General features: G+C 43.2%; 1 protein-coding gene and 1 long non-coding RNA gene across 3 annotated transcripts; both read right to left on the bottom strand.

Moving 5' to 3' along the window:
- Positions 1 to 1,747: 1,747 nt before the first annotated feature.
- On the bottom strand, positions 1,748 to 3,743 carry LOC139575826 (uncharacterized). Its single transcript, XR_011675016.1, has 2 exons — positions 3,470 to 3,743; positions 1,748 to 3,095 (listed from the first exon to the last, which is right to left on the bottom strand). It is a non-coding gene; the product is annotated as an uncharacterized lncRNA (long non-coding RNA).
- Positions 3,744 to 11,064: 7,321 nt separating this feature from the next.
- Positions 11,065 to 25,721, bottom strand: LOC139575824 (retinoblastoma-like protein 2). Of its 2 annotated transcripts, XM_071401173.1 has the most exons (15): positions 25,584 to 25,699; positions 17,442 to 17,554; positions 15,627 to 15,753; positions 15,202 to 15,314; positions 15,017 to 15,120; positions 14,566 to 14,703; positions 14,126 to 14,296; positions 13,624 to 13,921; positions 13,302 to 13,459; positions 13,012 to 13,188; positions 12,759 to 12,830; positions 12,577 to 12,655; positions 12,249 to 12,439; positions 11,830 to 11,994; positions 11,065 to 11,636 (listed from the first exon to the last, which is right to left on the bottom strand). In XM_071401173.1, the coding sequence occupies exons 3-15, from the start codon at positions 15,674 to 15,676 to the stop codon at positions 11,391 to 11,393; spliced, it is 1,962 nt and encodes a 653-aa protein (XP_071257274.1). In that variant the 5' UTR covers positions 15,677 to 15,753; positions 17,442 to 17,554; positions 25,584 to 25,699; the 3' UTR covers positions 11,065 to 11,390. The 2 variants fall into 2 exon arrangements, with proteins under 2 accessions (XP_071257274.1, XP_071257272.1); XM_071401171.1 differs by lacking the exon at positions 17,442 to 17,554 and having other exon boundaries at positions 25,584 to 25,721.
- Positions 25,722 to 27,379: the final 1,658 nt, after the last annotated feature.

The raw sequence follows: 27,379 nt of genomic DNA, 5'->3' as shown, positions 1-27,379 counted from the left end.
AGAGTAGTGTTCAGATGCCCTTTTTCATTTTAGACTGCCAGGCTAGCCTTTATTAGTTGGCACATCTCTGTTTGAAAATGATGTTTCTAAACCTAATATTCACAATATTCCCTTATCAACAGCTAGACTTCTGAACCACTATGGTTTAGTGACATAATCATCCTCTATAATGTTTGTTTTAGTCATGAAGCATGTATATCATTCTAATGTACAATCATACGATCAACCATAACAACATCCACTGCTATGTGAAATTTGGCTCAAACCATAAAGATAAAAAGCTAATGACATTGTGTAATGTGCATAATACAGAACATATGCTGAGGGCCATTTATGCACAACTGGAAAGATATCCAGTCAGACTAGTTTCTATAGGACTTCATATTTCACTGATAATACAATATGCACTTATGGCAGTGGAACATTGAAGATCAGGACATAAATTAATTTGACTTTCACCCAGGTTTTGCTTCAACGGGTGAGGCATTGGATTCTCTAATAGCCAAACCCTGGCAGAGTGAGGAATTTAATATCTTAGTCCCTTATGTATGTCTTTCAAGTAAAACATTTCCATATCACTCTTCAAAACATCTCTTTCTTAGGTATACACAGTGCACCAAATGGCTTGTTTCGTAAAGCTACAGTACCATAGAATAGCTGCTAACTTAAATACAGCCAATCAAATAAGAGTTGCTGTGTTTAAAGATACACCTCCCAGAGGGGAATGGTGATGTCATATTGAATATGATGTAAAGAATTTGTTTTTCCTTTTTATTTTATTTTAATTAAATTGTCTCTTACAACAATTAAAGACAATGTCAATCATGTGTCTTATTTCTCCATAAAGCAACAGAGAGAGAAGTCATCCATTCCAAGGCCATTACAACATCAATGTCTCAATTCTGCTAAATGGCAGAGGAAAGATAATAGACATGTGTGCATGCATATTAATTAACTGATAATGAGAAGATAAGAGCCCTTCTCTCTGCAGGTGTGGAACCACTAATCAATTGCCAGTGAAAATGGAGTAAAAATGTGTTTTCTTTTATCCCACATCTGAAATTAAAAAGCTATTTAGCACCACATTTTCTAACAAAGTGCTTTCCATTTATCTTCTCAAACACATTATTCAATCACACTTTCCATTTGTATAATGGTAATATTTTCATGTAATTTCCCGCTTCCTCTGTGATGGGTATTTGTGATATGGGCTTTGTGAAATGGCTATTCCCTTCCAGCTCTATTCACTCGCTGGTAATACATTTACAACATATATTTCAGATTAAATGTCTTGAGTAAATGGACCAGGGCATTGGATAGCCCACCAAATACTGATGGATCACTTCTGCACCCTGGTGGTGACAAACATAACTGCAGCTGTGTTTACATGCCACCTGGTGGCAAAAAAAGGCATTGCAGTATATAGTATTTATATCTATGGGAACCATTTCCTTTACGGGTAATAACAAGCATGCTGCTGTCTACCCAAACACAGAGCTGTAACAGCTTCCTGATGCAGTGTTATGTAGTGTTGGAGCCTAGGACCGCTGGAGTGATCAGTAATATGCTGTACAGCTGCAACAAAAACTGCCTATAAAGCCTACTGATTTGGCTGCTGTTTGGTTTAGCCTGCGGCAGGGTTGGAAGCTTTTGAAATAACTGATTGTAACTGCCACCTTGGAAGAGAGGTGTGTGATAGAGAGTGAGATAGAGATGGAGGTAAGAACAATAAAGGACATTAGTCAGATTGAATCTGTACATTTACTACCATGTCTCATTGTTGTTACAATGACAATACTGGCACATTAACAGGATATAAACATGGCACTGTGGACACTGAAGGTCCAGTTGAGAGATTGAGAGAGAGAGTGTTCTGGACCAGCAACAGTAGACAGAGTAAGGAACCTGTGGCTGGTAGGTTACATCACAGAGTGGAGTGGGGGTGTGTGGCTGGTAGGTTACATCACAGAGTGGAGCGGGGGGTGTGGCTGGTAGGTTACATCACAGAGTGGAGTGGGGGTGTGTGGCTGGTAGGTTACATCACAGAGTGGAGTGGGGGGTGTGGCTGGTAGGTTACATCACAGAGTGGAGCGGGGGGGGTGTGGCTGGTAGGTTACATCACAGAGTGGAGCGGGGGTGTGTGGCTGGTAGGTTACATCACAGAGTGGAGTGGGGGGTGTGGCTGGTAGGTTACATCACAGAGTGGAGCGGGGGGTGTGTGGCTGGTAGGTTACATCACAGAGTGGAGCGGGGGGTGTGTGGCTGGTAGGTTACATCACAGAGTGGAGTGGGGAGGTGTGGCTGGTAGGTTACATCACAGAGTGGAGTGGGGAGGTGTGGCTGGTAGGTTACATCACAGAGTGGAGTGGGGGGGTGTGGCTGGTAGGTTACATCACAGAGTGGAGTGGGGGGGGTGTGGCTGGTAGGTTACATCACAGAGTGGAGTGGGGGTGTGTGGCTGGTAGGTTACATCACAGAGTGGAGCGGGGGGTGTGGCTGGTAGGTTACATCACAGAGTGGAGCGGGGTGTGTGGCTGGTAGGTTACATCACAGAGTGGAGCGGGGGGGGTGTGGCTGGTAGGTTACATCACAGAGTGGAGTGGGGTGTGTGGCTGGTAGGTTACATCACAGAGTGGAGTGGGGGGGGTGTGGCTGGTAGGTTACATCACAGAGTGGAGCGGGGGGTGTGGCTGGTAGGTCTACATCACAGAGTGGAGTGGGGTGTGTGGCTGGTAGGTTACATCACAGAGTGGAGTGGGGGTGTGTGGCTGGTAGGTTACATCACAGAGTGGAGTGGGGAGGTGTGGCTGGTAGGTTACATCACAGAGTGGAGTGGGGGGGTGTGGCTGGTAGGTTCCATCACAGAGTGGAGCGGGGTGTGTGGCTGGTAGGTTACATCACAGAGTGGAGTGGGGGTGTGTGGCTGGTAGGTTACATCACAGAGTGGAGCGGGGTGTGTGGCTGGTAGGTTACATCACAGAGTGGAGCGGGGTGTGTGGCTGGTAGGTTACATCACAGAGTGGAGCGGGGTGTGTGGCTGGTCTGGTCCCAGATGACACAGGGGTTGATGTACAGTTGTGCAGCATTGCCTTCCTCTGCAGAGAGAGAGACCATTTCCTTTACCTGCAGACAGGCCAATTTGTACATACACACACACACGCACGCACGCACGCACGCACGCACGCACGCAGAGATAGAGAGACCATCTCACTAGCTATACATCACATCTGGTCATGTCAAATAGCCACAGACAGACAGAGAAGTAATAGAGGTGATTGTATCATAGTGTTACCCAATGGGATAGTCATCATTTGTTCAACTTGTTTATGGCTTAATCATTAGAATAGCTAACTTCCATTTGATAGAATAAAGAAAGTGACCCAAAACGTCATACAGATAATTGTATTTGTCCATATTTGGGTGATGAGATATACTTTTATGCTAACTGTCAGAATGACAGATATCTTACTTTGAGGAGTTTGGATTAAGAAGAAAGATGGATGTCAGTCGCAGCTTGATATGCCTTCTGTTTCATCTTTGTCTTTCTCTGTAGTTTCTTTAGCCTCCTCAGCGGTGGCCTTACTGGTTGAGCTGGCCGACGCTGGTCTGGTCTCTGGCTTTTTAGAAGGGTCCACCACGACAGCATCCCTGCTGGTGTTGCATCCCATGGTTCGGTCCAGTGGGAGACTGATTAAAACAGACGTCCTGTTGAGGTTGTTGGTTGTTGATGAAGTCTGAAAAGCGTCTGAAGTTATTACCAAGCAGAACTTTACCTTAAAACCTCCAGGACTGTTGTGGAAGCAGGTCCCCCTGGTTTCCTGTGTAACCATAGAAATATAATCCCTAGAACGGACATTCCGATTAAAGTTAATGGGTCTGAGGGCTTGCCCATTCTAGGGATTCTATTTTCTTTAATGGCCTCTCAGGGTTTTAGTTTACAGGCCTTTGTTGATTGGTTCTTAGAGGATTATTGTGATTTGCTTGCCAAGCAACATGGGTTAAGAATCAACTTCCCATAGCGTGTCAGGACATAGTTACTGATAAACAGTATGGGTATTGTTACTCAATCACTAGGCCGTCATGGAAAACTATTTTCCCCACTATGAAAAGTGAATGGCCATTTGTTCGGATGTTTTTCAAAATATGCCATTTTGAAAATTAACAAAATAACCATTTTACTATATCAACATGAGACTAATATACCAAGACTGATATGTCGCATTCTGTTTATGACCTTGTTGTCTCTGAGTGCAAAAATATCCAACATGGAGCTATGTTTCTTTTCCACAGTGGCTCTCACTATGTTGTGGTAATGTTGACGGTAGGGTAAGGAGATGTTTGAGTTTATTTTATTTTTACAGGGGCAGTGCACATTAAAACGTCTCTAGGATAGGGGGCAGCAAATTCACTATTGGATAAATAGCGTGCCCAATTTCAACTTCCTTCTACTCATCCCCAGAATATAAAATATGCATATTATTAGTAGATTTGGATGGGAAACACTCTGAAGTTTCTTAAACTGTTTGAATCATGTCTGTAAGTATAACAGAACTTATGTAGCAGGCAAAACCCCGAGGACTAACCATAATTATTTTCTTTTTTTTAAGTCACTGTCTGTTCAATGAGTTTTCATTGGAATACTGGATTTCTAATCACCCTGTTTTCAGTTCCTACCGCTTCCACTGGATGTCACCACTCTTTGGAAATAGGTTGAGGTTATTCCTTTGTGCAATGAAGAAGTAAGACCACCTGGAAACAATGTAACGTCATGTGTACTGTTTGAGAGTTGCGCAAGACTAGAAAAGTAGCGTTAATTTGTTGATCTCCTGTATTGAAAACAGATAGACCCGTCTTCAATTTGATCGATTATTAACGTTTACAAATACCTTAAGTTGTATTACAAAAGTAGTTTGAAATGTTTTGGCAAAGTTTAGAGGTAATTTTTGAGATATTTTGTAATGACTTTGCGCAAATTGGAAGCTGTTTTTTTCTGGAGCAACCGCGCCAAATAAATGGACAATTTGGATATATATGGACGGAATTAATAGAACAAAAGGACCATTTGTGATGTTTATGGGACATATTGGAGTGCCAACAAAAGAATCTCGTCAAAGGTAAGGCATGATTTATATTTTATTTCTGCGTTTTGTGTCGTGCCTGCAGTGTTGAAATATGCTACACTCTCTTTGTTTACTGTTGTGCTATCATCAGATAATAGCATCTTATGCTTTTGCCGAAAAGCCTTTTTGAAATCTGACATGGTGGCTGGATTCACAACGAGTGTAGCTTTAATTTGGTATCTTACATTTGTGATTTAATGAAAGTTTGATTTTATATATATTTTTTTAATTTGGCGCTCTACATTTTCTCTGGCTATTGGCCAAGTGGGACGCTACCGTCCCACATATCCCAGAGAGGTTTAATCAACGTTTCAGTAAAAGTGACGGTTTTAGCCGGCCGGCTAATTTTCAACCGCAGTCCCTGGGCAGGTTATTAAAAACAATTACAATACAGACAATCAATGAGCAGTGAGCACACGCAGATCAACATAGGACAAGTAAGACATAGCATATAGACAGAGCAACATAGCACAAAAAGCTACAAGACAAATGTAAAAACAGAGATATGTTTATCCAACATCACAACACAAAGAAGTAAAGGATTTGTACCACAGACCAGTACAAATTCAACACTGGTAGAGAAAAGAATGTGCCAATTAAACAGAATATTATCTAACATCTGGTCCTAACAGATACATTACGCTGTATAATAATTTTAAAAGGCTCACCTATATACCTCCAATGTACTCACATCCTACCTTACCTTTGTCTGTACACTATGCCTTGAATCTATGCTATCGAGCCCAGAAACCTGCTCCTTTTACTCTCTGTTCCGAACGTGCTAGACGGCCAGTTCGTATAGCATTTAGCCGTACCCTTATCCTACTTCTCCTCTGTTCCTCTGGTGATGTAGAGGTTAATCCAGGTCCTGCAGTGCCTAGCCCCACTCCCTTGGTGCTCTCATTTGTTGACTTCTGTAACCGTAAAAGCCTTGGTTTCATGCATGTTAACATTAGAAGCCTCCTCCCTAAGTTTGTTTTACTCACTGCTTTAGCACACTCTGCCAACCCGGATGTCTTAGTCGTGTCTGAATCCTGGCTTAGGAAAACCACCAAAAACCCTGAAATCTCCATCGTTAACTATAACATTTTCTGCCAAGATAGAACTGCCAAAGGGGGCGGTGTTGCAATCTACTGCAAAGATAGCCTGCAGAGTTCTGTATTACTATCCAAGTCTGTACCCAAACAATTTGAGCTTCTACTTCTAAAAATTCACCCTTCCAGAAACGTCTCTCACTGTTGCCGCTTGCTATTGACCTCCCTCTGCCCCCAGCTGTGCCCTCGATACCATATGTGAAGATGAGCTCGTGCTACTAGGTGACCTAAACTGGGACATGCTTAACACCCCGGCCATCCTACAATCTAAGCTTGATACCCTCAATCTCACACAAATGATCAATGAACCTACCAGGTACAACCCTAAATCCGTAAACACGGCCACCCTCAAAGATGTCATCCTAACTAACTCGCCCTCCAAATACACCTCTGCTGTTTTCAATCAAGATCTCAGCGATCACTGCCTCATTGCCTGCATCCGAAATGGGTCTGCGACCAAACGACCACCCCTCATCACTGTCAAACGCTCCCTAAAACACTTCTGCGAGCAGGCCTTCCTAATCGACCTGGCCGGGGTATCTTGGAATGACATTGACCTCATCCCGTCAGTAGATGATGCCTGGCTATTCTTTAAAAGTGCCTTCCTCACCATCTTAAATAAGCATGCCCCATTCAAAAAATGTAGAACTAGAAATAGATATAGTCCTTGGTTCACTCCAACCTGACTGCCCTTGACCAGCACAAAAACATACTGTGGCGTTCTGCATTAGCATCAAATAGCCCCCGTGATATGCAACTTTTCAGGGAAGTTAGGAACAAATATACACAGGCAGTTAGGAAAGCTAAGGCTAGCTTTTTCAAACTGAAATTTGCATCCTGTAGTACTAACTCAAAAAAGTTCTGGGACACTGTAAAGTCCATGGAGAATAAGAGCACCTCCTCCCAGCTGCCCACTGCTCTGAGGCTAGGAAACACTGTCACCACCAATAAATCCACTATAATTGAGAATTTCAATAAGCATTTCTCTACGGCTGGCCAACCTTTCCACCTGGCTACCCCTACCCCGGTCAACTGCCCGGCACACCTCCACAGCAACCCGCCAAAGCCCCCACCATTTCTCCTTCACTCAAATCCAGATAGCTGATGTTCTGAAAGAGCTGCAAAATCTGGACCCCTACAAATCAGCCGGGCTAGACAATCTGGACCCTCTCTTTCTAAAATGATCTGCCGAAATTGTTGCAACCCCTATTATTAGCCTGTTCAACCTCTCTTTCTTATCGTCTGAGATTCCCAAAGATTGGAAAGCTGCTGCGGTCATCCCCCTCTTCAAAGGGGGTGACACTCTAGACCCAAACTGCTACAGACCTATATCTATCCTACCCTGTCTTTCTAAGGTCAAGTTAACAAACAGATTACCGACCATTTCGAATCCCACCGTACCTTCTCCGCTATGCAATCTGGTTTCAGAGCTGGTCATGGGTGCACCTCAGCCACGCTCAAGGTCCTAAACGACATCATAACCGCCATCGATAAGAGACATTACTGCGCAGCCATATTCATCGAACTGGCCAAGGCTTTCGACTCTGTCAATCACCACATTCTTATTGGCAGACTCGACAGCCTTGGTTTCTCAAATGATTGCCTCGCCTGGTTTACCAACTACTTCTCTGATAGAGTTCAGTGTGTCAAATCGGAGGGCCTGTTGTCCGGACCTCTGGCCGTCTCTATGGGGGTACCACAGGGTTCAATCCTTGGGCCGACTCTCTTCTCTGTATACATCAATGATGTTGCTCTTGCTGCTGGTGATTCTCTGATACACCTCTACACAGACAACACCATTCTGTATACTTCTGGCCCCTCTTTGGACACTGTGTTAACTAACCTTCAGACGAGTTTCAATGCCATACAACTCTCCTTCCATGACCTCCAACTGCTCTTAAACGCAAGTAAAACTAAATGCATGCTATTCAACCGATCACTGCTCACACCTGCTCGCCCGTCCAGCATCACTACTCTGGACGGCTCTGACTTAGAATACGTGGACAACTACAAATACCTAGGTGTCTGGTTAGACTGTAAACTCTCCTTCCAGACTCACATGAAGCATCTCCAATCCAAAATTAAATCTAGACTCGGCTTCCTATATCGCAACAAAGCATCCTTCACTCATGCTGCCAAACATACCCTCGTAAAACTGACCATCCTACCGATCCTCGACTTCAGTGATGTCATCTATAAAATAGCCTCCAACACTCTACTCAACAAACTGGATGCAGTCTATCACAGTGCCATCCGTTTTGTCACCAAAGCCCCATATACTACCCACCATTGTGACCTGTACGCTCTCGTTGGTTGGCCCTCGCTGCATACTCGTCGCCAAACCCACTGGCTACAGGTTATCTACAAGTCTCTGCTAGGTAAAGCCCCGCCTTATCTCAGCTCACTGGTCACCATAGCAGCACCCACTCGTAGCACACGCTCCAGCAGGAATATCTCACTGGTCACCCCCAAAGCCAATTCCTCCTTTGGTCGTCTTTCCTTCCAGTTCTCTGCTGCCAATGACTAGAACGAACTGCAAAAATCTCTGAGCTGGAAACACTTATCTCCCTCACTAGCTTTAAGCACCAGCTGTCAGAGCAGCTCACAGATTACTGCACCTGTACATAGCCTTTCTATAATTTAGCCCAAACAAATACCTCTTCCCCTACTGTATTTATTTATTTATTTTGCTCCTTTTCACCCCATTATTTCTATTTCTACTTTGCACATTCTTCCACTGCAAATCTACCATTCCAGTGTCTTACTTGCTATATTGTTTTTACCTCGCCACCATGGCCTTTTTCTCCCTTATCTCACCTCATTTGCTCACATTGTATATAGACTTATTTTTCTACTGTATTATTGACTGTATGTTTTGTTTATTCCATGTGTAACTCTGTGTTGTTGTATGTGTCGAATTGCTATGCTTTATATCTTGGCCAGGTCGCAGTTGTAAATGAGAACTTGTTCTCAACTAGCCTACCTGGTTAAATAAAGGTGGTTTTTTTTTTTTATATATATATATATATATATATATACAGTGGGGAGAACAAGTATTTGATACACTGCCGATTTTGCAGGTTTTCCTACTTACAAAGCATGTAGAGGTCTGTAATATTTATCATAGGTACACTTCAACTGTGAGAGACGGAATCTAAAACAAAAATCCAGAAAATCACATTGTATGATTTTTAAGTAATTAATTAGCATTTTATTGCATGACATAAGTATTTGATACATCAGAAAAGCAGAACTTAATATTTGGTACAGAAACCTTTGTTTGCAATTACAGAGATCATACGTTTCCTGGAGTTCTTGACCAGGTTTGCACACACTGCAGCAGGGATTTTGTCCCACTCCTCCATACAGACCTTCTCCAGACCCTTCAGGTTTCGGGGCTGTCGCTGGGCAATACGGACTTTCAGCGCCCTCCAAAGATTTTCTATTGGGTTCAGGTCTGGAGACTGGCTAGGCCACTCCAGGACCTTGAGATGCTTCTTACGGAGCCACTCCTTAGTTTCCCTGGCTGTGTGTTTCGGGTCGTTGTCATGCTGGAAGACCCAGCCACGACCCATCTTCAATGCTCTTACTGAGGGAAGGAGGTCGTTGGCCAAGATCTCGCGATACATGGCCCCATCCATCCTCCCCTCAATACGGTGCAGTCGTCCTGTCCCCTTTGCAGAAAAGCATCCCCAAAGAATGATGTTTCCACCTCCATGCTTCACGGTTGGGATGGTGTTCTTGGGGTTGTACTCATCCTTCTTCTTCCTCCAAACACGTCGAGTGGAGTTTAGACCAAAAAGCTCAATTTTTGTCTCATCAGACCACATGACCTTCTCCCATTCTTCCTCTGGATCATCCAGATGGTCATTGGCAAACTTCAGACGGGCCTGGACATGCCCTGGCTTGAGCAGGGGGACCTTGCGTGCGCTGCAGTATTTTAATCCATGACGGCATAGTGTGTTACTAATGGTTTTCTTTGAGACTGTGGTCCCAGCTCTCTTCAGGTCATTGACCAGGTCCTGCCGTGTAGTTCTGGGCTGATCCCTCACCTTCCTCATGATCATTGATGCCCCACGAGGTGAGATCTTGCATGGAGCCCCAGACCGAGGATGATTGACCGTCATCTTGAACTTCTTCCATTTTCTAATAATTGCGCCAACAGTTGTTGCCTTCTCACCAAGCTGCTTGCCTATTGTCCTGTAGCCCATCCCAGCCTTGTGCAGGTCTACAATTTTATCCCTGATGTCCTTACACAGCTCTCTGGTCTTGGCTATTGTGGAGAGGTTGGAGTCTGTTTGATTGAGTGTGTGGACAGGTGTCTTTTATACAGGTAATGAGTTCAAACAGGTGCAGTTAATACAGGTAATGAGTGGAGAACAGGAGGGCTTCTTAAAGAAAAACTAACAGGTCTGTGAGAGCCGGAATTCTTACTGGTTGGAAGGTGATCAAATACTTATGTCTTGCAATAAAATGCAAATTAATTACTTAAAAATCATACAATGTGATTTTCTGGATTTTTGTTTTAGATTCTGTCTCTCACAGTTGAAGTGTACCTATGATAAAAATTACAGACCTCTACATGCTTTGTAAGTAGGAAAACCTGCAAAATCGGCAGTGTATCAAATACTTGTTCTCCCCACTGTATCTGTGTTTAATTTGTTTTAAATTAGTTATGCTTTTTTTATTTTGAATACTGCACTGTTGAGTCGGGCTTGCAAGTTAAGCATTTCACTGTACTTGTGCATGTGACAAATTAAACTTGAAAATGTAAACTAATTACGTACTGTATGTTCCAGAGAGAGACATCTCTTGTCTCCTCCCTCTCACCAAACACAAACTGTACACAGTGCTCAGTACCAACACAAATCCTTTACTGCTTCCTTAGGATGAATATATACTGTATATGATATGATATTTGATACAGAGCCCTAGTTACCCTCAGATTATTACATTACCCTCATTATTATTACAAATCAGCTTTTTTAATCATGAATATTGTTTGCTAAGAGAACTTCACTGAGTGCTAATGATGCCAATTCTTTCTAACATTTCTAACATTGTAGATCCACAGCATCCATTCTCCCATCATCAGTGTCTGTTGTCCATATTCTTCCAATGAGTGTAGACCTGCAAGAAGTATGAAGCATGACGGTAAGTCAAAGAAAGTGAGAAGTCATCGATGCGTCCCATTGTGTGCTGTTGCCTGGTGCTGTGCCTTGGCCCTGGTCTGGGCTTGTTGCTGGTTCTGGGCCCTCGTCAGTGCCTGGTCGAAGTCCCTGAGCTTTCTCTGCAAGTTTGACGGTCTATCCTGACAGGGTCTCTTCGCAAGCGGCCCACCATCCTCCTGCAGCTGGGCTGCACAGCGCTTCCTGGTGCGTGACTGAAATGTCTTCATCATGTCGCTGATCTCTCTCAGACTCTGTGGGATACAACGATTAGCAACACACATGACTAGTTATGTACTGTGTATTCACGATGACTAGGCCTTTTGCTTTTCACAGTTACTGAAGTTAAAATATGTGTAATGTTAGTTAGGCTTCAGACAGGAAGTATAGAAGAGGGTCAGTTAGGGAACCGTTAGCAGGGTTAGAGAGGTATGTCCAACCTCTGACCTTTGAGAGGCTTCTGCTGAAGATGTAGAGGACCCCAGTGCAGGGGGAGGGGTGTGTGCTGGGCTTGTGGGGGGAGATGTAGAGGGAATGGTGGTTGGAGGGGCGGAGTCTGCGCAAGGATCCAATACGCTGGCAGGGGTATGGTGAAAGGGGAGGGGTTTCAACCTGTGCATGGAAAAATAATCCGAATGTGGTCAGAACCTCTGTTGGACAATGATGATAGCACTGGGCCTAGGAACAATGCACTGCATCTGTTCAAGGACTTCTCTTACTTATATTACAGGATCAGATGACCTGTAAGTACCCATGATATTATACCAGAGTTTGGACATATCTGAGACCACTGGTAAATTGTTTCCTACGTATTGTGTATGACGACTACTGACTCCATTAGGTAGTATATGAAAATGTCCCCTCACCCCGGCTATGGTCAGAGAGCTGGAGTTGTAGCGCAGGGCAAAGTCTTTCATCTGTTTGACATAGACGGTGTTGTAGAAATAGATGAGGTGTCTTCTCTCCCCCTGGTCCTGTCTACAGGGAGCTCTGGGTCCTGTAGGATGGGTGGGAGGGCTCTGGTATGTAAGCAAGCTACTGCTGGGGTCTACATCAACTGGGAAACAGAGCAGCATCACCATCAAAAATTATCCGTTTAAATACTTAATTATTTCATTAAATTATTTGTTAATTCATGCATATTATGATGCAAACATATCCATGTGAATGTATGTATTTTTCTATTTGTCTAACTGTTTTCTCTGTTGGATCCACCAGGAGAGTTTTGTGAGGTCTTGGTGTTTCTCCCTGAGATCAGAACACTTCTGAATACCTGACAGGAGGACAATACAGACTTCATCAACTACACAATAACAAACAAGCTGGATTTAACTCACTTACACACACAAAAGCAAGCAAAACATTTATCTCCTTACACAGTTGCTTGCTTGAGGCTGAGTCTTGTAGCACTGCATGATGAGCTTGAAGGGCATGTCAACGTTGGTTACCTGCACAAGCAACACACAGCATAAACATGGAAATTAAGGTATTATAATACATTATTATCATCAATACACAGCTGAAGAAGTATAGAAGGCTGAATGCCTTGCTGTCGATCACCCAAGTCATAAAACCATCTGCATTAAGGAAGTATAGCAAAAACTCTAGAGGAAAAGCAAATAGTGCTACCTTGGCCATGACATAGATGGCACACATGAGTATTTGGTCCAGGTGTCGGTCTAGCATGAGGTCAGTGCAGTGGACCAAGGAGTGTTCAACGCAGGTCCAGATCTTCAGCCGCAGCGCCTCACAGATGTCCAGTTTAACACAGATGTCCCTCAGACGCATGCTCACCAGGTGGTAGACCTGAGACAGAGGGAAGGAGTATGGCCTTTGTCTTGTGGATCTTGTAACTAAATATCTAGGCTCATAGCATTCAGGCCAGCTCAGGTATGTAGAAATCTGTGAGTAAAGCCTACCTTGCGGAGGAACAGTGAGATGGAGCCCTTACTCTGAGGTCTGTGTGTGACTGGGTTCTGGGGCTGCTGGGTAGAGGTGCTGGAGACTTGCTGTGGAGGAATGGGCTGACCCACAACACTGAGGGTAAATGTGATGGCTCCCCGGTCATTGGCAATGCCTGGGTGTGGAAGAGGTTTAATTGAACAAAGAGCACTGGTTGTTGTGATATGTAAACAAGGTATATAACATGTTTATTACAAGATGTATTACATTATGTCAGTATTCTATTAGAGTTGTCATTTCTATGGCCATATTGGGTTTCATCTGAGGGAAAGTCTTTACCTCGAACCGGTATGGTGACTGACTGGCCATTGTTGGTGGTGACAGTGGCTGATGCCATGGTGACTACAGTCTGTCCAGTAACAATGACAGAGGAGGACTGGGATGGGCTGACTGGTGTGGTAGGGCAAGCAGCCATCTTTGAGCCAGCAGGGGGTGAGCTGTAGCGTTCATGGTGGGTAATCGGAGGGTTCAGGTCATTTCCATGGATCCCATTCAGAAGGCTTGAGGTCAAGTGTGAAGGGGTGGGAGGGATCTTGGCCATCTTGTCTGTGTCCTCTGAGTATTGGGGGAGCATCACCTGGAACACACATAGAACCATCTGTTACCTCAAGTTTGGGATCATTTTGTTTCCTCTTTTTAATGGAACGACAGCCGCCATGCTGCCATATTAGACCAACGTGTTTCGAGTGCGCCAGCGGTGTTGCTCTATATATTTTGACAGGGTGCACTGTGTATTTTGCCCAGTTGACAAACAGGTGAATTTGAACCGTTGCCCACTGACCTGATGGTATGCAGGCAGCTGTCCCTGTCCCTTAGCAGCTCTGATCTGGTCCCAGAGTGGTGAGTCTCTCCTCCAGGCCAGACTCTCCAGGACCTGCTCCTCTATATGGGTCAGATGCCTGACCACACCCGGCAGCAAGCCCTCCTCAGCCCGCAGCACCAGCTCTATCACCTGGCACACACCACACACAGTAGAGGGTTAAACAGCACCTAAACAGATCACTAAGATTACAGTAGACGTGTTTGAACCCAGGACGTCTGTATGCCCCAAGACTGTGTAAGCCCTCTGAGCCCAAGCCTAGGCATTAGCTTGAGGAGCTAACACAATGCTTCAGTTTTCAGGTAAGGTTACTTATCACGTGAAACCACCTCCTTTATACAAAACCTATGATGTTACAGTACAGTATGACATGTACTGCAGGTGTTTTGTGTAGATGTTACCTTGTAGAAGTCGTATGGCGCCAGGCTAAAGATGTCAATGACCAGGGGGAAGCTGCCTGGTGGCTGATGGGAGAAGTTGACCATCTCCAGACAACAGGCCACTAGAGAGCGCTGGAACAGATCATGCTCCAGAATGCCCTGCCAAGAAACAAGTCATCAAGGACAACCTCTATACTATACATGTCTGTACAACATTTTGTCTGATATTTATATTGTATTTATTTATTTTAATCCCAGGCCCCTGTCCCCGCAGGAGGCCTTTTGCCTTTTGGTAGGCCGTCATTGTAAATAAGAATTTGTTCTTAACTGCCTTGCTTAGGTTAAATAAAGGTTAAATAAAAAATACATAAATAAAATACAACAGTGCCCCCAGAGGGAATTGTAAAGTGAATGCTTAATGACACTAAACAGTGCAGTTCCATTCGTACACAGCAGAGGGCAGAGGACTCACTAAAAGGTCTTTGGCTCCCAGCCTCTTCCTCTCTTGATTGATGACAGCCTCTAGAACCCTGTAGTACAAAGCCTCTGTCTGGCTGGAGAACTTCACTCCTCTCTCTACAAACAACAGGAAGTTACTGAAAAGTGCACATTAATGTCAATATATCAACACATGCATACACACAGACACACACACACCTCTGTCTAGGCTGCGGTTCTCTTCCCATGGTTCCTGGTAGTGCTGGATGAAGGTGTGGAGCATGTCTCTCAGTCTAGTGGAGATGACCTCACTAGGGTTTCTGGCACAGAACCTAAACAAAATACACCTTAAAGAACCATACAGTCACTTTTCCACCCCCATAGACTACTGATAGATATTGCCCACCCATAGGTATGGATAAGCTTATCTTCCCCCAAATCATAATCTTCTCCATAATGGGAAGAATGTGTAACATAGTAAAAAAACATGTATTTTCTTACTCTTCTACAAACTCAACACCGACCATAGATCACAGTGTACTCTATCATAGGCTACAGGCCCAAATACATTTCCCCTGCGGCACATTACAGTCTACTACAGTTACGTATGAGGCCCACACAGGCACATGCCCACCATAGCTGACCTGAATGTTCTAGCCAGACTGTCACTGGGTACATGTCTCTGGGTTGCCATGACGACCTCCAGCCGCTCACAGCACCTCCGCTGGTAGAGTGTAGCTCCGTGTCAGTCAGTGGAGTAGCAGTGGACACCTGTACATAATTCATACACCAGGCAGAGGTTTGAAAACCCTTTAGAGCGGTACATGAGACCGTATAAATAGGATCATCATTATACTTCCTTGCATGAGAAACATGTGAAACAACGGTTTAAATTTATAACACGAACCACACAATAATTATACTAAGTCATCTCAGAGATTATTGGGCCCAAGTTAATGTGTGTGTGTGTGTGGGGGGAGGGGGCTGGCCTTCAGTTATGAGATGACAACGATGATGAACTGCCAAAATACAAATATTTCTCTGTTTGTCAAGCAGTTCTACAGTTCTGCTGTGGAAGGATTCAGAGAGAGAGAGTGAGAGAGAGAGCCCATATCCCATCATGGAATATACAAGGTCTGAAGTCATCTGCCTTTGGACTAAAGAGCAGGAACCCAGACTTCCCCACTATTAAATAAATCAAAACAGGAACATTTTACATCTGCTTAGAAATAAATAAATAAAGAATCTCAACAGATAAAAATGTTGTCCTGTGTGCTACCTACACACTTACATTTTTTTTGCTATAGAACCTTAAAGGGTTCTTCGGCTATCCCCATAGGAGAACCGTTTGAGGAACCATTTTTGGTCCAGGTAGAACCTTTTTGGTTCAAGGTAGAAACATTTTGGATTTCATGTAGGACCCTTTCCAGAGAGGGTTCTACATAGAACCCAAAAGGGTTCTATGTGGAACCAAAACGGGTTCTCCTACGGGGACAGCCGAAGAACCGTTTGGGAATGTACAGTACTGTATATCCCCCCACTAGAAATCCCCCATACTTTAATAAAGACAGCTTCTCCATCCTAAAGGGGGAGCTCAATCATTTCCAGACCAAGGGACATGTCCTAGTCTGTGGAGACCTAAACGCCAGAACTGGACAAAACCTGACACACTCAGAACACAGGGGATTAAAACCTACCTGGAGGTGGCAGCATTCCCTCCCCAATTTGCCCAACAACTATGACAAAACAACCAACAAAAACGGGTCACACAACTCCTGCAGCTCTGTCGCACGCTGGGTCTGTACAAAGTCAATGGTGGGCTTCAAGGGGACTCCTATGGTAGGTACACCTACAGCTCATGTCTTGGCAGCAGTACTGTAAACTACTTTATCACAGACCTCAACCCAGAGTCTTTCAGAGCGTTCACAGTCAGCCTACTGACACCCCTATCAGACCACAGCAAAATCACAGCCTACTTGAACAGAACAAAACTCAATCATGAGGCATCAAAGCCAAGTAAACTGCATACTATTAACAAATGATATAGATAAAAGGAAAGTAGTGTGGAAACCTACCAGAAAACAATTAGCCAACAACAAAATCAATCCATTTTAGACAATTTCCTGGACAAAACGTTTCAGTGCAAACTTAGCAGTAGAAAGCCTAAACACTAAACAAACAACAACATGAAGAGCTATCTATCCAAAATGGACATGCATGGATAAATGACTTCTCCAAACTTTTCTGGCACTATAACAAACAGCAAAAACAAATAGTTCGGAAAGTATTCAGACCCCTTGACTTTTTCCACATTTCGTTACGTTACAAACTTAATCTAAAATGTATTTGTTTAAAGTATTATCCTCAGCAATCTACACACAATACCTCATAAGGACAAGGCAAAAACAGGTTTTTAGAAATGTTGGCAAATTTATAAAATAAAATAAAAACAGAAATACCTTATTTACATAAGTATTCAGACCCTTTGAAATGAGACTTCAAATTGAACTCAGGTGCATCCTGTTTCCATTGATCATCCTTGAGATGTTTCTATAACTTGATTGGAGTCCACCTGTGGGAAATTCAATTGATTGGACATGATTTGGAAAGGCACACACCTGTCTATATAAGGTCCCACAGTTGACAGTGCATGTCAGAGCAAAAACCAAGCCATGAGGTCGAAGGAATTGTCCATAGAGCTCCGAGACAGGATTGTGTCGAGGCACAGATCTGGGGAAGGGTACCAAAACATTTCTGCAGCATTGAAGGTCCCCAAGAACCCAGTGGCCTCCATCATTCTTAAACGGAAGAAATTTGGAACCACCAAGACGCTCCCTAGAGCTGAGCCTAAGCACACAGCCAAGACAACGCAGAAGTCGCTTCGGGGCAAGTCTCTGAAGGTCCTTGAGGGGCCCAGCCAGTGCCCGTACCTGAACCCGATCGAACATCTCTGGAGAGACATGAAAACAGCTGTACAGCAACGCTCCCCATCTAACCTGACAGAGCTTGAGAGGATCTGCGGAGAAAAATAGAAGAACCTCCCAAATACAGGTGTGCCAGTACTGAGTAAAGTGTCTGAATACTTATGTAAATTTGATATTTAATTTGTTTCATTTTTTATAAATTAGCAAACATTTATTTAAAAAAAAACGTTTTTGCTTTGTCATTATGTGCTATTGTGTGTAGATTGATGGGGGGGGGGGGGGGGGGTGTAAAAAGTCAATGGGTCAGAATACTTTCCGAAGGCACTGTACATGATAATTAAAAAATCTTAGTGAGCTATTAAAGAGTACCAGAATCCACTGGATTCTCCAATTACACTGAATGAACTACAGGACAAAATACAAACCTCTCAACCTAAAAAGGCTTGTGGTGTTGATGGTATCCTAAATAAAATGATAAAATATACAGACCACAAATTCCAATTGTCTATACTTAATCTCTTTAACATCCTCCTCAGCTCTGGCCTTTTCCCTAATATTTGGAACCAATGACTAATCACCCAAATCCACAGAAGTGGAGACAAATTTGACCCCAAGAACTACATTTCTTCAGTGAAAACAGTCCTGAGCAAATGTCAAATTGGCTTTTTACCAAATTACCGTACGACAGACTACGTATTCACCCTGCACACCCATTTTGACAAACAAACAAACAAAACAAAAGCAAAGTCTTCTCATGCTTTGTTGATTGCTTTTGACTCAATTTGGCATGAGAGTCTGCTATACAAATTGATCTAAAGCGGTGTTGGGGGGAAAAACATAAAATCCATGTACACAAACAATGTGTACAAGTACAGTTGAAGTCAGAAGTTTACAAACACTTAGGTTGGAGTCATTAAAACTTGTTTTTCAACCACTCCACAAATTTCTTGTTAACAAACTAGTTTTGGCAAGTCGGTTAAGGACATCTACTTTGTGCATGACACAAGTCATTTTTCCAACAGTTGTTTTAGACAGACTATTTCACTTATAATTCACTGTATCACAATTCCAGTGGGTCAGAAGTTTACATACGCTAAGTTGACTGTGCCTTTAAACAGCTTGGGAAATTCCAGAAAAGGATGGCATGGCTTTAGAAGCTTCTGATAGGCTAATTGCATTCATTTGAGTCAATTGGAGGTGTACCTGTGGATGTATTTCAAGGCCTACCTTCAAACTCAGCGCCTCTTTGCTTGACATCATGGGAAAATCAAAAGAAATCAGCCAAGACAAATTAGCCAAAAATTGTAGACCTCCACAAGTCTGGTTCATCCTTGGGAGCAATTTTCAAATGCCTGAAGGTACCACGTTCATCTGTACAAACAACAGTACGCAAGTATAAACACCATGGGACCACGCAGCTGTCATACCGCTCAGGAAGGAGATGCGTTCTGTCTCCTAGAGATGAACGTACTTTGGTGCGAAAAGTGCAAATCAATCCCAGAACAACAGCAAAGGACCTTGTGAAGATGCTGGAGGAAACAGGTACAAAAGTATCTATATCTACAGTAAAACGAGTCTATATCGACATAACCTAAAAGGCTGCACAGCAAGGAAGGAGCCACTGCTCCAAAACCGCCATAAAAAAGCCAGACTACGGTTTGCAACTGCACATGGGGACAAAGATCGTACTTTTTGGAGAAATGTCCTCTGGTCTGATGAACCAAAAATATAACTTTTTGGCCATAATGACCATTGTTATGTTTGGAGGAAAAATGGGTAGGCTTTCAAGCTGAAGAACACCATCCCAACCGTGTAGCACTGGGGTGGCAGCATCATGTTGTGGGGGTGCTTTGCTGAAGGAGGGACTGGTGTACTTCACAAAATAGATGGCTTCATGAGAAAGGAAAATTATGTGGCTATATTGAAGCAACATCTCAAGACATCAGTCAGGAAGTTGAAGCTTGGTTGCAAATGGGTCTTCCAAATGGACAATGACCCCAAGCATACTTCCAAAGTTGTGGCAAAATGGCTTAATGACAACAAAGTCAAGGTATTGGAGTGGCCATCACAAACCTCTGACCTCAATCCTATAGAAAATTTGTGGGCAGAACTGAAAAAGTGTGTGCGAGCAAGGAGGCCTACAAACCTGACTCAGATACACCAGCTCTGTCAGGAGGAATGTGGAAGGCTACCCAAAACGTTTGACCAAAGTTAAACAATTTAAAGGCAATGCTACCAAATACTAATTGAGTGTATGTAAACTTCTGACCCACTGGGAATGTGATGAAAGAAATAAAAGCTGAAATAAATGATTCTCTCTACTATTATTCTGACATTCTTAAAATAAAGTGGTGATCCTACCTGACCTAAAACAGGGAATTCTTACTAGGATTAAATGTCAGGAATAGTGAAAAACTGAGTTTAAATGTATTTGGCTAAGGTGTATGTAAACTTCCGACTTCAACTGTATGCAGCTAAAATTGGCACACAAAAAAATTGCCCCACTCTCTTCAACATTTATACCAACAAATTGGCAAGGGCTCAGTCTGAAGCACCCGGCCTCACCCTACGAGACTCTGAAGTCAAATGTTTACTGTTTGCAGATGATCTGGTGCTTCTGTCGCCAACTGGGGGCGGCAGGTAGCCTAGTGGTTATTGCGTTGGACTAGTAACTGAAAGGTTGCAAGATCGAATCCCCGAGCTGACAAGGTAAAAATCTGTCATTCAGCCCCTGAACAAGGCAGTTTTAAATTAACCCACTGTTCCTAGGCGGTGATTGAAAATAATAATTTGTTCTTAACGGACTTGCCTAGTTAAATAAAGGTAAAAAAAATTCTAATAATGAAGCAGCACCTAGATCTTCTGCAGATTCTGTCAGACTTGGGCCCTGACAGTTAATCTCAGTAAAACAAAAATAATGGTGTTCCAAAAAAGGTCCAGTTTCCAGCCCCACAAATACAAATTCCACCTAGACACTGTTGCCCTAGATCACACAAAACAATATACCTACCTTGACCTACACATCAGCACCACAGAAGCCCTCTATGGTTGTGAGGTCTGGGGTCCTCTCACAAACGAATAATTCACAAACCCCAAATTGAGACTCCATGCAGAAATATGAAAAAATATGTACAATGTAAAACTGCAAATAATGCATTCAGAGCAGAATTAGGACAAATACCGCTAATTATCAAAATCCAGAAAAGAGCAATTAACTTCCACAACCACCTAAAAGGAAGCGATTCTCAAACCTTCCATAACAAAGCCCTCACCTACAGAGAGATGAACATGGAGAAGAGTCCCCTCAGCCAGCTGGTACTGGGACTCTGTTCACAACAGGACAGCAACACAATTAGACCCAAACAAATCATGAGAAAACAAAAAGATAATTACTTGACACATTGGAAAATATCAACAAAAAACTGAGCAAACAGTAGCAGAATACCTGACCGCTGTGACTGACCCAACATTAAGAAAAGCTTTGACTATGTACAGACTCAGTGAGCATGGCTTTGCTATCGAGAGGTCAACATCGGCAGACCTGGCTCTCAAGAAAAGACAGGCTATGTGCACACTGCCCACAAAATGAGGTGGAAACCAAGCTGCACTTCCTAACCTCCTGCAAAATGTATGACCATATTGGAGACACATACAGAGCATTCAGAAAGTATTCATACCCCTTGACTTATTCCACATGATGTGTTACAACCGGAAATGTTTGATGTGTTACAACCTGAATTCATGGATTAATTGATTTACACACAATACCCCATAATGAAAACATGTTTTTAGAAACGTTTGCTAATTTATTGAAAATTAAATACAGAAATCTCATTTACACAAGTATTCACACACCTGAGTCAATACATGTTAGAATCACCTTTGGCAGCGATTACGATCTACGAGCTGTGAGTCTTTCTGGGTAAATCTCTAAGAGTTTTCCACATGTGGATTGTACAATATTTGCACATTATTATAAAAAAGATATTCAAGCTCTGTCAAGTTGGTTGATCATGGCTAGACCGCCATCTTCAAGTCTTGCCATAGATTTTCAAAATTGTAACTAGGCCACATTTAATGTTGTCTTGGTAAGCAACTCCAGTGTATATTTGGCCTTGTGTTTTAGGTTATTTTCCTGCTGAGAGGTGATTTTGTCTCCCTTTGTCTGGTGGAAAGCAGACTGAACCAGGTTTTCCTCTAGGATTTTGCCTGTGCTTAACTCTATTCCGTTTCTTTTTACTCTACAAAACTCCCTAGTCCTTGCCGATGACAAGCATACCCATAACATGACGCACCCACCACCATGCTTGAAAATATGAAGGTGGTACTCAGTGATGTGTTGTGCTGGATTTGCCCCAAACATAATACTTTGTATTCAGGACATAAAGTTCATTTCTTTGCCACGTTTTGCAGTTTTGCTTTAGTGCCTTGCTGCAAACAGGATGTATGTTTTGGAACATTTCTTTCTGTGTAGGCTTCCTTCTTTTGACTCTGTCCTTTAGCTTAGTATTATAGAGTAACTACAATGTTGTTGATCCATTCTCAGTTTTCTCCTATCACAGCCATTAAACTCTGTAATAGTTTTAATGTCACCATTGGCCTCATGGTTAAATCCCTGAGCGGCTTCTTTCCTCTTCTGTAACTGAGCTAGGAGGGACGCCTGTATCTTTGTAGCGACTGGGTGTATTGATACACCATCCAAAGTGTAATTAATAACCATGCTCAAAGGGATATTTAATTTCAGCTTTTTTTATTTGACCCATTTACCAATAGGTGCCCTTCTTTGCATTGGAAAACCTCCCTGTTCTTTGTGGTTCAATCGGTGTTTGAAATTCACTGCTTGACTGAGGGACCTTACAGATAATTGTACAATATGTGTCGGTTACAGAGATAAGGTAGTCATTCAAAAGGTAGTCGTTCATGTTAAACACTATTATTGCACACAGAGTCTATGTAACTTATTATGTGACTTGTTAAGCACATTTTTACTCCTGAACTTATTTAGGCTTACCATAACAAAGAGGTTGAATACTTATTGACTCAAGACATTTCAGCTCTTAATTTTTAATTAATTTGTAAACATTTCTAAAAACATAATTCCACTTTGACATTATGGGTATTGTGTGTTGGCCAGTAACACAACATCTCAATTTATTCCAAATAAAAATACAGGCTGTCACGCAACAAAATGCAGAAAAGTCAAGGGGTGTGCACATTTTCTGAAGGCACTATATTTCCCTCAGATTACAGACCCACAAAGAATTTGAAAACCAATCCAATCTCCCATATCCATTAGGTGAAATACAACAGTATGCCAACACAACAGCAAGATTTGTGACCTGGAGCACAAACACCATTGTAAATACAACCTATATTTATCTGCTTATTTATATTACCTTTCATACCTCAACTATTTGCACATTGTTACATAGCACTGTACATAGCCAGCGATATAACATTTGAAATGTCTATATTCTTTTAAAACTTTTGTGAGCGTAATGTTTACTATTCATTTCTGATAGTTTATTTCCCTTTCCCTTTCCATTTTGTTTGTCTATTTCGCTTGCTTAGGCAATGTAAACATATTTCCCATGCCAATAATCGCCTTTGAATTGATTTGAAATTGATGGAGTAAAAGAGAGATTGTGCTGATTCAATGGTAACTCAGTCTCCTCTCCACAGCGATAATCATTTGCACGTGTTCTCCATTTCTCTACCATGCCAAGTTACTATCACAGACTGTGTGAGTGTGTGGTGCACAGATGCTGCCTGGGGTAGAGGATCTGTCTCTCTGAGTGTGTAAAAATGAAGAAGTTAAACTGTGGTTTTGAATATAAACCAGATATGTCAGTAAGTGGGGAGGTGGATGCTGATTCCGAACATGTTGTGTACTATATCTGAGGACTAATTCAAATTATAGTAAGTCAGTGAGATACGCTGGGTGTGGTTATTGGGAAGGTATTTGAGGATGATGCTAGCAATGACTGTTGTTATGGGTTGCAGGTGATAATCAGTTTTACTTTGTCCACACTAAGGAGTACCACTTTGGGTAGAGACCAACACAGAGAGACAGAGAGGGAGCAAGTGAGAGCAACAGAGAGGTAGCGAGAGAGAGAAAGAGCAACAGAGAGAGAGAAACAGAGGGCTACAAGCTAAGCTGTAAGGTTATACCAGGTGAAGTTCTCGATATTCTGACGTGACTCATAACTGTACACCTGTAAATTACAGCCAGAGCCAGGCTGAGGCTGGACAGGCCAATGTTGAACCACATCAATTCCTGTGTTCTGTCAGAGTCAAACCTGTACACTACGTTCCTGTTCCTGGGCACTGTCACACAGTACACCGCTGTCACACAGTACACCGCTGTCACACAGTACACCGCTGTCACACAGTACACCGCTGTCACACAGTACACCGCTGTCACACAGTACACCGCTGTCACACAGTACACAGCTGTCACACAGTACACAGCTGTCACACAGTACACCGCTGTCACACAGTACACCGCTGTCACACAGTACACCGCTGTCACACAGTACACAGCTGTCACACAGTACACAGCTGTCACACAGTACACCGCTGTCACACAGTACACAGCTGTCACACAGTACACCGCTGTCATTGAATCTAATAATACCTTCCATTCATTCCCTACGAGCAACCGTACTGTTCAAACCCCAGACACTGGCCAACAGGCCTGGGTTGCCTGCGGCCAACAGGCCTGGGTTCAAATACTATTTGAAATCTTTCAAACACTTTAGCTGGGCTTGATTGAGCTTGCTTTGCACAATTGAACCAATAGAATAGCCGTATAAGTGCAAACCCTGCTCATATGGCATTACAGGCTTGTTCTAAAGCAAACACTAAAAGTATTTGAAAGATTTCAGATAGCATTTGAATCCAGGTCTGCTGGCCAACCTATCCCTCTCTCACTCTGCAGTATTGGGACGAAGCCTTGGTTGGCTTGGCTCTACTCCATCCACTACCAGGAAAATGGATTTAGCTCACCTCCCACTGAGTCAATTCAACCTTCCTATCTGTTCTGTGTAAGTTGATGGTTATAGTAAGGCTTTAACTCTCACTGTAACATCCCTCCTGAGAGCAAGCCAGTCATAAGGGAGAGGTAGCTACTATGAGCCATGTGCTCGGTACTAATATTACTATGCATATGCTCTCACCCATGTGGGGTACACACCGGATGTGGGCTAGTGGCCCACCAACTGACAACGTGTGTCACCAGCTGCCAACTCCTTCAGAATCAGTTTATATCATCTTACCCACCACCACCACGCCTCTCTCTGTTCCCATGTTGGCTCTCTGTCACACTGCAATATCTTTAGAACTGACTGACTGCAGCATCAGTGACAACCTCCAGAATACTTTTACTTTCTACAGTCATTTTGGGGCACACACATCATTCAAAATACATATACAACTGAAGTGTTTTGCATCCATTTCAGAGAAATGGAACAGAAAATGTTGCATTTTATCTTGGAAATCTAACAACTCCTACCAGCCACAAATCATACATGATCATCATCCATAATAACGTTCTCTTCCCGTCAGTTAGACACACATCAACCCAGGACAAATAACATCCTGTGACATGTTATTTCCTGTAGTGTTACAGAGACAAAGAGAGACAAAAGAGCTGCAGTGATGCAACAAGCTACTTACAGAGGCTCAGGAGAAGGATCTGATTCTGTTTTGTAGAGGCTTGGAGACACACAGCCTCTCTGCTTCTCTCTCTGTGGGGCTAGCCAGGCTGAACAGCTGTGGGTGTGTGGGTGAGCATCAGAGCAGCACAGAGCAGTGAGCACCACTATAAGTGTACAGGCAGGCAGCAGCAGGCTGCAGTGCACTGAGACAGAGAGGAAGCTGAAGCTCTGGCTCAGCCCATTGGCTTACAGCTCACAACAGACAAGCCCCAACTTGTCATCTGCAATGGGTTGCTATGATAAGAGGCCTGAGGGCTGAGACTCACAGAGCAACAAGCGCCCCCTGGGGTGGAGTAGGAACATAATAGGGCATAAAGGAAGCAGAAGAATAGCAGTACATTAATCAGTAATGCTTTACAACAATATACAGTAGGGCAAAAAAGTATTTAGTCAGCCACCAATTGTGCAAGTTCTCCCACTTAAAAAGATGAGAGAGGCCTGTAATTTTCATCATAGGTACACTTCAACTATGACAGACAAAATGAGAAACAAAATCCAGAAAATCACATTGTAGGATTTTTAATGAATTTATTTGCAAATTATGGTGGAAAATAAGTATTTGGTCACCTACAAACAAGCAAGATTTCTGGCTCTCACAGACCTGTAACTTCTTCTTTAAGAGGCTCCTCTGTCCTCCATTCGTTACCTGTATTAATGGCACCTGTTTGAACTTGTTATCAGTAAAAAAGACACCTGTCCACAACCTCAAACAGTCACACTCCAAACTCCACTATGGCCAAGACCAAAGAGCTGTCAAAGGACACCAGAAACAAAATTGTAGACCTGCACCAGGCTGGGAAGACTGAATCTGCAATAGGTAAGCAGCTTGGTTTGAAGAAATCAACTGTGGGAGCAATTATTAGGAAATGGAAGACATACAAGACCACTGATAATCTCCCTCGATCTGGGGCTCCACGCAAGATCTCACCCCGTGGGGTCAAAATGATCACAAGAACGGTGAGCAAAAATCCCAGAACCACACGGGAGGACCTAGTGAATGACCTGCAGAGAGCTGGGACCAAAGTAACAAAGCCTACCATCAGTAACACACTACGCCGCCAGGGACTCAAATCCTGCAGTGCCAGACGTGTCCCCCTGCTTAAGCCAGTACATGTCCAGGCCCGTCTGAAGTTTGCTAGAGAGCATTTGGATGATCCAGAAGAAGATTGGGAGAATGTCATATGGTCAGATGAAACCAAAATCTAACTTTTTGGTAAAAACTCAACTCGTCGTGTTTGGAGGACAAAGAATGCTGAGTTGCATCCAAAGAACACCATACCTACTGTGAAGCATGGGGGTGGAAACATCATGCTTTGGGGCTGTTTTTCTGCAAGGGACCAGGACAACTGATCCGTGTAAAGGAAAGAATGAATGGGGCCATGTATCGTGAGATTTTGAGTGAAAACCTCCTTCCATCAGCAAGGGCATTGAAGATGAAACGTGGCTGGGTCTTTCAGCATGACAATGATCCCAAACACACCGCCCGGGCAACGAAGGAGTGGCTTCATAAGAAGCATTTCAAGGTCCTGGAGTGGCCTAGCCAGTCTCCAGATCTCAACCCCATAGAAAATCTTTGGAGGGAGTTGAAAGTCCGTGTTGCCCAGCAACAGCCCCAAAACATCACTGCTCTAGAGGAGATCTGCATGGAGGAATGGGCCAAAATACCAGCAACAGTGTGTGAAAACCTTGTGAAGACTTACAGAAAACGTTTGACCTCTGTCATTGCCAACAAAGGGTATATAACAAAGTATTGAG

Source organism: Salvelinus alpinus, chromosome 5 (genome assembly GCF_045679555.1).
Source record: "Salvelinus alpinus chromosome 5, SLU_Salpinus.1, whole genome shotgun sequence".
In the NCBI taxonomy this organism is placed as follows: Eukaryota; Metazoa; Chordata; class Actinopteri; order Salmoniformes; family Salmonidae; genus Salvelinus; species Salvelinus alpinus.
The sequence above is the reverse complement of the archived record's forward strand: the minus strand, read 5'-3'. Positions and strand labels throughout refer to the sequence as shown.